A 13,758-nucleotide genomic window follows, 5' to 3' on the forward strand; every position below is an offset into this window, starting at 1 on the left:
TAAGCAAACGACACCAGAGCCAAGTCCGAGCATTAATGGCCGACGCACTTCTCCCATTCGTTCCGAGTCGTCTCACCAGACCTCCCTACCTGAATCGCTTTCTTTGTCCAACGTGCTTTTGACCTCTCTGGTCTCCGCCATATCAAGAGGCCTCTCTCTGCACAGAGGCACGCGCTCCGGTGCCGTGGGACACGGGGGCTGCGCGTGGCCACCCGGCCTGGGACTCTCGAAGGACGATTCCGGTTCCAAAGGTTGGCAGTTATTGTTGGAGCGAACGGCGTCGTTTTCACGATATTCTTGCAACTCCAACTCGAGGACGGATAGCTGTTGAAATTTAGAAAGTTGCTTTAGAAGTTTGCATTCATCAAGTTAATTCCGAAGTTATCCTTCCTTTACTCAACAACTCAATCTACCTGTCTGCTCTTTTCTTGAACGATTTCAGATGGTAATATAGTTACACAAAGCATGGTATCGAGAGGGAACGTCAATGGATGCATCACTTACCTGGCTCTGTAGGTTTTCCAATCTCTGCTGGTATTGTTCGTCAATCTCTTCCAGCTTCTTGTTTTGAGCCTCTTCACGCATCACAAACTCAACCTCCCTAAGGGACAAACCGACTCCATTTGGGTGCAAATCACAAAAATGTGGAAAGGATCAAAATGTTAGCAAAACACAGGTCTGTTCACAAGGACCATGACCAAGGTTATTGAAAACTCAGCATGTAGAAAGGAAGGGTACTTGTAAATGACAAGGTGTGTCCAAATTAACGGAGGACAAAATGGACAAGCAGATTCGGAGGAATGAACATTTATTGTTTGCGTTCTCAAGTTAAATTTCAGGCTTTATGCATTTGCCATTTTCTGACAATGTTGCACGACCAGGGGCACGATAGCCCCATGGAGTGTCAGAAATCCATGCTTACTGATGTGGGTACAACAAAGCTACACTCTGAGGCAAACGCCACGGCCCCCCAAAATGTGGAGCCAATTATAGTGGCTTGAATAATCTAGCAATTTGGGGGCTCAACAGATGCACGTTTGACAGACCAATTCAAAATAAAAAATAAAAAATAATTACAACAAAACTCATTATGTTGGACGGTGCAAACAATGGCAACACAAGTGTAAACAAACCTCAACCCTACCTCACATCCTATCTAAAAAGAGCATTTAACAAAATACCACTGGCAGCTAGATCATCGGGTTCTTCATGGGCACATTGTATTTGGAAACTCAATGCTACTGAAGTTTGAAAAATTGTACAGGAATGTAGGGAGATGAATAATCCGGCTCCATTGATGAAAACAAGGCTCTTTAGCTGGTGGTAGTGGCAAAGGCTGAATCTGAAAGATGGCCGAGGAAATTTGTTTGGTGGAGATTCGGGAGAATACCAAAGAGCATCAGGGTCTCAACACGTCATCGTGGCAGAGCCGTGTCAACGCAATGGTTTCAGCCACCGCTCAGGGAGTGACGGTGGAGGTGGAAGTATGGCATGGGTTCCAAGATGGAGGCATCCTCTGACAAATGTGAATAATGGCAGGCATGGGCAAAAGTCACAGCCACACATCAGGTCTTGTGGCCTGCAGTGACATAGTGCAAGGACACGACCCCACCGGAGCTTGTGCTCGGTCAGTGGAATGTGCCCAACTGGCTGCACAGCTGCAGTGGCTGGTGAGCAGGCAGAACATATCACAATGCAGACGGATGTATGAAATTTCCTCTTTGCTCAGACATCATTGTTTCAGCTCTCAAACACCAACAACTTCTCAATGCTTTATATTTTTCTTTGCAGGATCAGGGTTCATCGAAGAGCAAGGTGGAACTGACACTGGGCCAAAAATCAAGGGAATGAACAAACAAGAAAACACGATAGGGAGGAAACACTGAAACTAGCAAGTAAGATGGTTGGGTGAGGAAAGGTTAATGGGGGTAATAAAGATCATGGGTCAGAATTGGGAATGATAAGAGATGGTGGTGCACTGTTTGCTCAAAGTCCTGGAGGGAAGAATGAGACTGAACAGCCTCTGTCAGGTGGTTTCCTGAACAGCAGAAGTGAGGAATAAAAGAGTTAAGGTGTACACTCAGCCTGGATGTTGGAAGGTTAACCAGAAAGGGAATTACGAGAAGAGCGCGTGCACCCTGGAGTTCCTAGGGAGGGTTGGAGGATTGAGAGAGCAGAGGGGGAATGTTGGAGTCTATGCAGTAGAAAACAAAGACCACTTAGCAAAGATACATTGTGCTTCGGCCTCATCACGTGACAATCCAATAATGTTGATAGCTTTAGATTGCACAGAATCCAGGAGACACATGTGATGCTGGAGTGCCAGCCCATACTGGATAGCAGCACTCTAACGAGATATCAAAAAAGGCCTTCTAGACTGTGAGTAGCTCTGATTTTCCATGGAAATATTCTGACCGACGGAGGATGGCAAGTCTGCGGCTGGCTTCGGAGGCCACGTTTCCTACATGGTCAGCCAAGAAAAGGTCATGTTTCATGGTGAGGCCCAGATGTTCAATAGAATGAAACTCTTCCAGTGGATGACAAATTAAATAGATAATGGGGTTCATTTGATGATCTTTCTGGAGCGACAGGGTGAGACTTTGAGTTTTCTACGGTTGAAGGACGTTTCATTGATCAGACCAGAGTCTCATAATTTTGAGATCAGCAAATGCCCACTTTCTCAAGATGCCCCGCATCTATCTCCCCTGCTCCCCAAAACCAACCTCCTAATTTTACAAGACGAACTTCTCTAAACTTCAACCTCTCACAAATCCGCTGAGTGCAGGCTTTTATGCCCTGCTGCACCAAGGATGCCAGAAATTTTCGAGAAATTTATATTCTTGGCCAGAGGCATCGCGAGCTTCCAAAAAGATTTGTAGGCCAGGCCCCCTCGAACTTCAGACCCCCTCACCCCGATAAAAGCTTTTTCAGTGGCACGTGTCGAAAAATAGGCGATTCATTATAAAATGGCCTATCCTAGCCAAGGAGTTAAAATACAGTGCCTCCAGAAAGTATTCACACCCCTCGACTTTTGTCACATTTTGTGTTACAGCCTGAATTTAAAGTGGATTAAATTTAAATTTTTCATCACCGATTTACACAAAATACCCCATAATGACAAAGTGAAAACATGTTTTAGAGGTTTTTACAAATTAATTAAAAATGAAACACAGAAATATCTCATTTACATAAATATTCAACCCACTGAGTCAATACTTTGTCGAAGCGCCATTGGCAGCGATTACAGCTTCGAGTCTTCTTGGGTATATATCTGTATCAGCTTTGCACATTTGGATTTGGGGATTTTCTCCCATTCTTCCTTGTAGATTTACTCAAGCTCCGTCAAGTTGGATGGGGAGCATCAGTGAAAAGCAATCTTCAAGTCTTTCCACAGATTCTCAATGGGATTAAAGTGTGGGCTTTGGCTGGGCCACTCAAGGACTTTCACGTTCTTGTTCTGAAGCCATTGCAGTGTTGCTTTAGCTGTGTGTTTGGGGTCATTGTCCTGTTGGAACTCAAATCATATCTGCTGTTGAAGGTCTTTTGCACTCTGAAGCAGGTTCTGTATTTGGTTTCTCAAGGATTTGCCTGTATTTGGTTCCATTCATTGTTCCCTCTATCTTTACATGTCTCCCAGTCCCTACTGCTGAACACCATCCCCAAAACATGATGCTGCCACAAACATGCTTCATGGTTGGGATGGTGTTAGATGGATGATGAGCTGTGCTTGGTTTCCCCCAGACGTAACGCTTTGCATTCAGGCCAAAGAGTTCAATTTTCGTCTCCTAAGATCACATAATATTTTGCCTCTTGCTCTCAGTCTTCCACTTGCCTTTTTGCAAACTCCAGGTGTGCTGTCATGTGCCTTTTTCTCAGGAGTGGCTTCCATCTGGCCACTCTCCCATGAAGCTTATATTTGTGAAGTGCTGCAGAGTCTGTTGGCCTTCGGCAGGTTTGCCCAACTCAACCAAGGAACTATGTAGTTCTGTCAGAGTGGTCATTGCGTTCTTGGTCACCTCCATTACCAAGGTCCATCTTGCCCGGTCGCTCAGTTTGGTTGGACGGCCAGCTCTAGGAAGAGTCTGGGTCATTCCATATTCTTTCCATTTCCTAATGATTGAGCTCACTATGCTCTTGGGAACTTTCAACACTCTAGAAATTGTTTTATACCCTTCCCCAGATCTATGGCTCCTCACAATTCTACCTCAGAGTTCTACGAACAGTTCCTTGGACTTCATCGTTGAGTTTCTGCTCTGACATACACTGCCAACCGTGGGACCTTCTATAGAAAGGTGTGTTTCTTTCTAAACCATGTCCAATCAATTGAATTGACCACAGGTGGACTCCAATAAAGTCGTAGAGACATCTCAAGCATGATCAAAGGAAATTGGATGTACCTGAGCTCAATTTGGAGTGTCATAACAAAGGGGCTGAATACTTTTTGATGCAAAACATTTCAGCTTTACATTTTTATTAATTTGTAAAAACATCTAAAAACATGTTTTCACTTTGTCATGATGGGGTATTTTGTACAGATCGGTGACAAAAAAATTAAATTGAATCCATTTTATATTCAGCCTGAAATACAACAAAATGTGATAAAAATCGAGGGGTGTGAATACTTTCCAAAGACACTGTAGATTCGGGACACCGCAAAAAAACAACAATTGGGGCACATGCCCCATGGGCCAGTCCCCAGCGATGTCCCTGTTCTTGGCCAAACAGTGATGTGGTCTATTAGGTCATCAACGAACGATCCGATGGGCTTCATTTAGTGGTTCTTTGGGGAGTGGAACAAGGACCGAGGGCAAGGTCTTGCAAAGTTATATCACTATTAGGGCCTCCTTCAGGAATGTTAACTGGAAATGAATAGTGGTGAAGTGCAGCATCAGTTTATACCAATTGGGTTTCAACATCCTTGTGTGCTCAGTCCAATGTATCCTTTTACAAAAATAACCCTCAACAAACACTCAAAATATACTTTACCTTAAACGGCAGAAACAACAGTTTATAAAAGAAAAACCTCTTTCTCCCATCCAGAGTGAAGTAAATAAAAACCCTATTTTTATAACTATTCCATCATTGGTGCTGATGTGCTGCAATGAGCGAACACAACAGGTATGATGTGCCTGAAGAGCAAGAGTGACAGACGTGACCTCTTCCTGTTTACGGCTCATTGTGTGTGTGTCCTGTTGTAACTGCACTCAAATAAATTTCAAGGACAGCAAAGGTAAAAAGGGGATCATGGTTTCTCGTGTGTGTACGTACACACACACACACACACACACACACACACACACACACACACACACACACACACACACACACACACACACACACACACACACACACACACACACACACACACACACACATATAGATATATACAAGCCGGTAGGCGGACATGGGTTGTCGATCAAGTTGAATTTAGTCGTTTTTCAGCCGTTACTAGCCAACAAAAGCGTCCATAGCAACGGTTCTTTCTCACGCATAACTAGGACATACCATGAACCAGGACATACCAGTTTCATGTCTGTCTGACTCATAGTCTCTGAGATATAACGAACTTCGTTTTTTTTATTGTATTCGACCAGGGTTCATTCAAAGTCTATCTTCTCCGACAGTTTTCATAGGATCCGGCTGGAAATTTTTGACAATATGGCTGAATGTACTGCCCACAGTCGCTCGTGGCCCGATTTTTGATTTTCGAAAAAATTAATTTTTGAGATTTTTTTTTGAAAATATCAAAGGTCCGTTGCTAGGCAACGGATGGGTCCACAGCAACGGTTCTCATTTGCACACAACTAGGTCATGGTATGAACTTACCAACCAAGTTTCATCGAAATCGCCATTGTATTAACGGAGCACTGGACCGAACAGACATACATACAGACAGACAGACAGACAGACAGACAAACAAACATATCGACGGAAATACTGATAATAAAGGTAGACTTGATCGACTACCCAATATATCTGCGGTATGCATATGCTTCAGCCAGTGTGTTGGTATATAATTAAATAATATATAATTTGGCTTTTGTTTGTGTGTGTTTGACATGTATGCACTCCTAAACCAATGTCCAGAATGAGTTGAAACTTGGTGGTTGTACTTGGAGTGTGCCCGTGAAGGTTTTAGGCATATTAGTCATGGGTGGTTGGGAAGGGGGGAGGGAGGGGGGAGGTGGAGAGGGAAGAAACAAGTTTTCTATGTAAATGTGTATCATGTAGTGCCGATCCTGGTAGGGGAGTGCATTACAAGTCCCAGTGGTTCACAGAATTTATACAATAGTATCTATGTATGAAAACTTTGTATGGGATCGAAAACTACCAGGCTAATTCAGATACGTTCTCTGTATTTTATTCACTCCTAAACGCTGGATAAAATTTGTTGAAAAGTGCTGGTTGGGCTATAGGTGTGCATGGGAATGCTCCACTAAATTAGGATGGCCACCTCCAACTTAAGTCTTCACTTTAATGTTAAAGTGGGGGAATTATCATAAGAAGTGCATTTAAATTAACGTCCCTGATAATGCACTCCTGCACCACCGGACATAACTTGAAAACTGCATGTTATCACAAAAAAAATAACTGAAACTCCCAGAAGTTGTACAACACAAAATACAGTTAAACCCCCTCCCCCCCCCACCCCACACACCCTTGCTGCTACCGTAGACAGTGGGTGCTTTTAGTATCAAACAATTAAGAAGAGTTGTAACCACCACCTCCCCTCACCCACCCCACCCAACCATATCCCCCGTACTTCTGCTGGTACTCCTTGATCAGTTTCTTAGCCTTGTTATACTTCTTCTCCAAAGCCTGATATTGTGATTGGCTGTCTTTCAGGTGTTCGTTGACCGTCTGGCACAGCGTCTGAGCTTCAAGCCAGTAGTTCTCGAGCTTGCTCATGCGTATTGCGTTCTCCTCCATGCTCTGCTGTAGTTGCCTCCGCTCAGCCTCCCAATGGTCTCTCTCGTCCTCGCAGTACGCCAACTGGAAAGATGCCACATCCTGCTTGAACCCACCCAAAACTACCAACACTCTCAAGCTCTGTTGTGTGTGTGTGTGTGTGTGTGTGTGTGTGTGTGTGTGTGTGTGTGTGTGTGTGTGTGTGTGTGTGTGTGTGTGTGTGTGTGTGTGTGTGTGTGTGTGTGTGTGTGTGTGTGTGTGTGTGTGTGTCAAATGATGGAAATACAAACCTTTTATCCACTCAGATGTGTTTTTGCTTTGTATATTTTGAAATATCATGCAAGCCTCATGGAGCAGAACAGCTCTTGGGCCAAAATTAAATCAATTTGTCCTTTTCACACACCCAACATGTCCAACAAGTTTCGTGTGAATCCATCCATAACCTTTTGAGATATCGTGGTGGTGAAGAATCTCTCGTGGTGGTGAAGCCTTATCTCTCAATGGTGAAGAATCACTTAGAGAATTCTCAGATCCGGATCCGGATTTCAATCTTCACCAAAATTAAGCATTGCTGTCCTTGGTCGGTCACCTACATTGAAATTTTTTTTTCTCGAAATATTGCTTGAAAACTTGTGGCCAAAAATATTGTGACAGACAGACAGACAAATGCTATTATATAAACTAACATACATGGCAAAAATAATTTTTTGCCAAGCAACAAACAAACAAGAAAGATGTCATGCATGATACTTCTGAAATCCATAAAACAAATTTGATCACAAAAATAATTAGTGATTGAATTCACTGACCAAACACGCAACTCTTCTTCAAATTTCAAGTCAATTGGCTGAAACTTGATAATTTTAGAAATGTGGCCGATGTCGACTTTTTGGCCGAGGTGGACCTTCAAAATGCTTTCTCGTTGAATTCAGTGACCTGATTTTTTTTCAGTCGAAAACACTACATGGCACTCAAGCATGAACCTCTGAAAGTTTGACGAAGATCCGTTCAAACATCTCTGAGAAAAATGGTGACACACACACATACATACATACATACACACGGCTCTCAAATTGCCTCTCCTCCCTCTTTTGTATACCTTGTCGAGGCTCGTGTGAGAGCTAACACACAACCCACAGCAAGGGGGGCATGAGACAAGAGGGGAGGGAGTGGGAAGGACAAAACAGTGGGGAACAGAGACATTAGGAGATCTGTGGAAGGGAGAGGGATGGGATGGGGAACATGGGGAATACAAGATGGACATCACAGGGACTTTCAGGAAGGAAAGCAGGGAATTTGAAGGAGGTGGGCTTGGGTGGATTATCAGAGGTAGAAAAGATCGAGGATTTGGATGAGGGATGATAAGAGGTGGTGGTGAACAGCTATTTTGAAGGCCTGGAAGGAAGAATGGGAATGAATAGAGTGAGGGAGCTTATTCCAAAGGCAGGAAAAAAGAGGAATGAAAGAGTGAAGGTGAGCAGTGATTCGTGATTTTGGTAGTTTTACCAGAAGGGGGTTGTTGGCGGACCTTGAGCGCCATGGGGAAATGTGGTGGGGACAAATGGCGCAGAGAGAGCAGGGAGGGGGGGGGGCGAGGCTGGAGAGGAGACGGTAAAAGACAGAAAGACCACGGACCAAACTGTGATTGAGTGGAGGCCCAGAGACTCAGCCTCATTGTGGGAGATGCCAATGATCCGAAATGCCTTGGTTTCTACAGCGTGAGGCTGAGAAAGGTGGGAGGCAGGAGCACCAGCCCAGAGGGGAGAGCAGTACTCCATCAGGCTGGGAACAAAAGCTGTGTAGGTGGTCAGGAGTTCAGGTGGGCCGATGAAGGACTTTGCATGACGGAGGAGTCCCAGTCGGCGACTTGCTTTGGAGGCAAAGTTTGAAATGTGGCTTTCCCAGGTAAGGTCATGGCAGATAGTGAGACCCAGAAGCTTGAAAGAAAGGACTTCTTCCAGAGGATTGTTGAGAAAGTTGATGGGGGGGGGGGTTCTGAAAGGTCCTTTCGAAGAGACATAGTGAGAGTGTGAGATTTGTCCGGATTGAAAGACATGTTCCACGTGTTGGACCAGTTTGTGATTTTATCCAGATCTGCAGTGAGCGAAGAAGCTGCGGCTTGCGGGTCTGAGGGATGACCGATGGTACAGCAGAGGGTAGAGTCATCAGCAAAGATATAAAGAGGATTTTCCAGAGAGTCGGAGAGATCATTGATGAAAACCAGAAAAAGAACAGGGCCCAGAATGCTACCTTGAGGAACTCCAGCCTGGAGAGGAAGAGGGGATGAAAGAACTCCATTTATGGCCACACGTTGACTGCGACATGAGAGGAAGTCTGCTGGCCATGAGTGGAGATGGCCTTGGATAACATGGGAAGAGAGTTTGGTGAGTAGTGCAGGATGCCAGACTGTGTAAAAAGCACGTGATATGTCCAGGGATACGGTTCGGATTTCCTGTCTGGCATTGAGGACCTCCATCCATTGTTGGGAGAGCAGAAGCAGCATATCCAGGGTAGAGTGACCTGGTCTGAAACCAAATTGATGATCGGAAATCAAGCCATTGGATAAGAGGAAGGATTTCATGTCTGAAGCGATGATGCATTCCATAACCTTGCTGATGATTGGGAGAAGGCTGATTAGTCTGGAGTTGCAGGGATCTGTTTTTGCACCTTTTTATGCAGGGCAGTAATGTTTGCTGATTTCCAAGCAGATGGCAGATGACCTTGAGCAAATGAGAGGGTGAATAGAACAGAGAGAGGGTGAGCAAGAGCAGAAGAGCAGGCTTTGAGGACACGTGGGCTGATGCCGTCTGGACCGGTTGCAGAATCTGACTCGAGGTTTGACAGCAAGCTCTCCACCTTGTCAGAAGAAAAGGACACAGAGTCCAGGGACAGATGGGTGCGACTGGGTAAGGGTGGGTGGAGAAAGTGATGGGTTTTGGACACAAGATTTAGCTGCAAACATCGAGTTTAGGCATTCAGCTTTTTCACGTGCGGTATCAGCAGTGCTGCCATTTGAGGTAAGGGAGGGGATGGAGGGGCAACATTCACCAGAAACAGATTTGATTAGACGCCACCAGGATTTTGAGGAGCGCGAGAGGTTTGAGAGTTCAGACTTGAGATTTGAAAGATGTTATTTTCTGGCTCTCCTGAGGGTCGATACACACTTGTTCCGAGCTTTATGGAAGGAACTGAGATTGCCCTCAGTTGGGTTTGCTTTCCATGAGGCAAAGGCAAGTTGTTTCAGGACGACTGCCTCACCACAAGCTTCAGTGAACCAAGGGCGGGAGGAAGGGTAGGACAACTGAAGACAAGAGGGGATAAATCTGTGCATGAGGAAGAGCAAGTTGCTTTGAAAGAATTCCCAGGATGAGTTGATGTTGGAGAAAGTAGCGATAGGAGACCAGTCTATAAGTTTGAGGGCTGCTTGGAGACCCTGCCAGTCGGCTTGAGCGAAATGCCAGACTCGACGGCGGTGAGGTGGTTCTCTGATAACAGCCAGAGATGTCCACTTTGACAAGGTCATGGTCAGAAGAACCGATTGGAGCGAAGGAAGAGCAGCAGATATTGACAGGGAAATTTGTCAAAATCAGATTCAGAAGAGATGGAGTACCATTGGTTGAGATCCGGGTCGGGAAGTTGACCGATTGAGTCAGTCCCAATGAGTCGCAGAAAGCTTTTGCTGAGTTGCCATGACAGGTGAGAGAGGTACCCACACCTAGCCAACTGGCATGATGACAATTGAAGTCACCACATATGAGGACGAGAGAGTTTGGATGAGAAGATAGAAGTTGGTCCATGTTTTCGGATAGTGAGGTGTAGATGGAGTCATCGCTGTTAGGTGGACGGTAGACTACTCATAAAAATATGAGGTGGGAGTGGACGGGAAGCTGGAGCCAGAGGTATTCCTGGGGATGTGGGGGAGTGAGGGCAGTGCATGGAGAGTGAGGAATAGAGTCTTTGATGAAGAGAGCAACTCCTCCACCAGGACGTAGCTCAGGTCTGTCAAACCGGAGGAGCGAGTAACCAGGGAGAGATACTTGGGACTCAGACACGTCTTGGGGGAGGAAAGTTTCTGTTTGGCAGATTATGTCTGGTTTGTCAGTGGCAGCTTGTCTGGAAATATCTGAAAGGTTTGAGTGAAGGTCCCAGATATTTGAGGTCCACACTTTACTGAAGAAGTAGGGGAGGAGGCTTTAGGTGCAGGGAGTGGGGGGTGGAGGGGGAGGGTAGGACAAGGGACGAGGGGGAGGTAAGGAGGGTTGTTGAAAGGGTGTGGGGGATGCAGAATAGCTAGGGGAGGGGGCCGAATGAGGAGGAGAAAAGGCTCTGTTGTGCTGGGGGAGAGGGGGGACAAGAGAGGGGGAAGAAGGCAGTTGAGGATTTGAGGAGGTGGAGTGAAGAGATGGAGGTGAGAGGGCAGTGGAAGAAGGCAGCTTTGTGGATGGGAGGGGGGGGCAACTTTGAGAAGGATGAATGAGGGGGATGAATGGTGGGAGAAAGGTGGGGGGGAGTTTTTGAGAGAGGTGAGAGGGAGGCTTAGTGGGAGAAGAGTGGGATGGTTGCTTTGAGAGTGATGAGTGAGAGGAGTGAGTTGGCACTGAAGTTGGAAAAAAAGAATGGTTGATGGAAAGCGAACATTCATAGCAAACTGGGGATTTTCAAAGTTTTAGGTCAGAGATGTGGTTGAACACAATTCTTGATGGATGCAATAAAGGCGAATTCAGAGAATGGAGAGAAGAAACGCTGTAACAGTTGGATTTTTTAGGCAAGGAATGAAGGAGAGGTCGAAATGAGAGCAGTCTGTTTGAACAGCAGAAGAATAGTGCATTATGTTGCAGTAAACAGTACCACACGTGTGAAAGAGGAAAATGAAGTATTATAAGAGATCGTTTTTGTTATTATTATTAATGTTTGAGAGAGTTTTCAACTGGTTTGGTCATGGAAGTGTTGTCAAAAAATAGAGGAAGAAGGAGAGGAGGAAGAAGAAGAGGGAATGAAGAAGTAGAAGAAGAAGACGGGATGAAGAAGAAGAAGAAGAAGAAGAAGAAGAAGAAGAAGAAGAAGAAGAAGAAGAAGAAGAAGAAGAAGAAGAAGAAGAAGAAGAAGAAGAAGAAGAAGAATCGGAGAAAGGTCGCGTTTTTTTTTTTTGTTTGTTTTTTATTTAAGATAAGAAATAGAGTGATTAGTTGGGAGAGATGGGGGACTTTAGGAAAGTGGGGAAGCTAGAAATTGAAGGTAATGGGGAGAAAAAACAAATCAACACGATCGTACACTGAGGGGAACTGGTAGGCCTCAAGCCTCCAGGGTAGGCCTCAAGCACCCGGTAAGACAAGGTCGACAATATCTCACAAAATAGCATGATTTTTGAAACAAAACCGAACTAGGAACACACAGTAACATGTAGGTGAGAAAATAAACAGTTAAAACGGGACAGATAACGACCGGAAACTTAACTTTGAGATCATCAGCAGAGAGCCCCGAAGGAGATCTGTCAATGCTCCAAACCCGGAACCAGAAGTCAATGGACCTGATATGCAAATCTTCTTCAAATTTCAAGTCAAGGGGATGAAAATTGATAATATTAGAAATTTCACCTTGGTTATTGACTGTTGACCTATGTTGACCTTTTGGTCTCTGGTGACCTCAAAAATAATTGGCTAGTTGAATTCACTGACCTGAAATATAAATCCTCTTCAAATTTCAAGTCAATTGGATGAAAATGAAGGATTTTAGAAGGACCACCTTAGTTGTTGTTCATTGGCCGATGTTGACCTTAAAAATAATAATTGGTGGTTGAATTCAATGACCACATAATATGCAACTGCTCTTCGAATATCAAATCAATTTTCATCTGAAAAAAATTTGAAGTCAATTTCAAGTTTGTTTTCTTCAAATTTCAAGTCAATTCAATGACCAAATATGCAACTCCTCTTCAAATTTCAAATCATGAAAAATTGGATGAAAATTGAGAACTTTAGAAACTCAGCCGATGTTGACCTTTTAGCCGATGTTGATCTCAAAAATAATTGGTGGTTGAATTCAGTGACCTGATATGCAATTCCTGTTTAAATTTCTTGTCAATCGGATGAAAATTGAGGTATTAATAAATTTGACAAAGTTGTTGACCTTTGGCATATGTTGACCTTTTGACCTCAAAAAGAATATGCTTCTTGCTTATGATAAACTCCAGCATATGGTGAAGTTTCGTGAAGATCGGTTTAAAATTGTGACCTGAAGGCGACAGACAAAACAGACAGACAGACAGAATAACGCACTTCGATTTTCACAAGTAACAAACAGACAAACAAACATATATGTAGATAGGGGTGAAAACATAACCTCCTTCCACCTTCAGTGGTGGAGGTAATGATTGTTGTGCCTTCTCCATGCCATTCAAGTTCATGCTGGCAGAATATTGTCACGCATGGGATGAGATGCTCATTTATGGTTAACAAACCACATGGTTATCAATGAAGAAGTGTGTCTTGTATTGATTGAACAGATAAATGTAAAAGTAAACTACAAATTAAAATTTATGGAAAACGCAAAGACGTGAATCAACACAAAATTATACACTTACGATTTTCACGAAAGGTGATGCAATCAACCATTCCATAATACTGGGGAACAATATTTTTCTTATTATCTGTTACATGAGATTTTTCAACTTATTCTATGTATTTTTTCAACGCTGATTTCAAATCTGAAATCGATTTTCCTCCACATGCTCTAGTTTTCATGCAATTTGAAAATTGCGATTTTCACAAAAAAGGACACCCATTGCTTTTTGCACTTGGGATAACTTGAGAACTCGGGGTGCGATTTCAGACTTTAGTGGAAATATACGAT

General features: G+C 44.0%; 1 protein-coding gene across 5 annotated transcripts in view; it reads right to left on the reverse strand.

Annotated features, from left to right (window-relative positions):
- Window positions 1-13,758, reverse strand: part of LOC147022485 (neurabin-2-like) — a 262,931-nt gene that overhangs the window by 104,104 nt on the left and 145,069 nt on the right. For all 5 annotated transcript variants that reach the window (XM_085893427.1, XM_085893426.1, XM_085893425.1 and 2 more), the window contains 3 exons: window positions 6,764-6,993; window positions 505-601; window positions 90-324 (listed from right to left, as the gene is read on the reverse strand). In XM_085893427.1, coding sequence (XP_085749553.1) covers window positions 90-324; window positions 505-601; window positions 6,764-6,993 — 562 coding nt within the window. The remainder of the gene's footprint in view (window positions 1-89; window positions 325-504; window positions 602-6,763; window positions 6,994-13,758) is intronic.

Source organism: Eptatretus burgeri, chromosome 8, assembly GCF_056783735.1.
Source record: "Eptatretus burgeri isolate ZD-2024b chromosome 8, Ebu_testis_v1, whole genome shotgun sequence".
Lineage (NCBI taxonomy): Eukaryota > Metazoa > Chordata > Myxini > Myxiniformes > Myxinidae > Eptatretus > Eptatretus burgeri.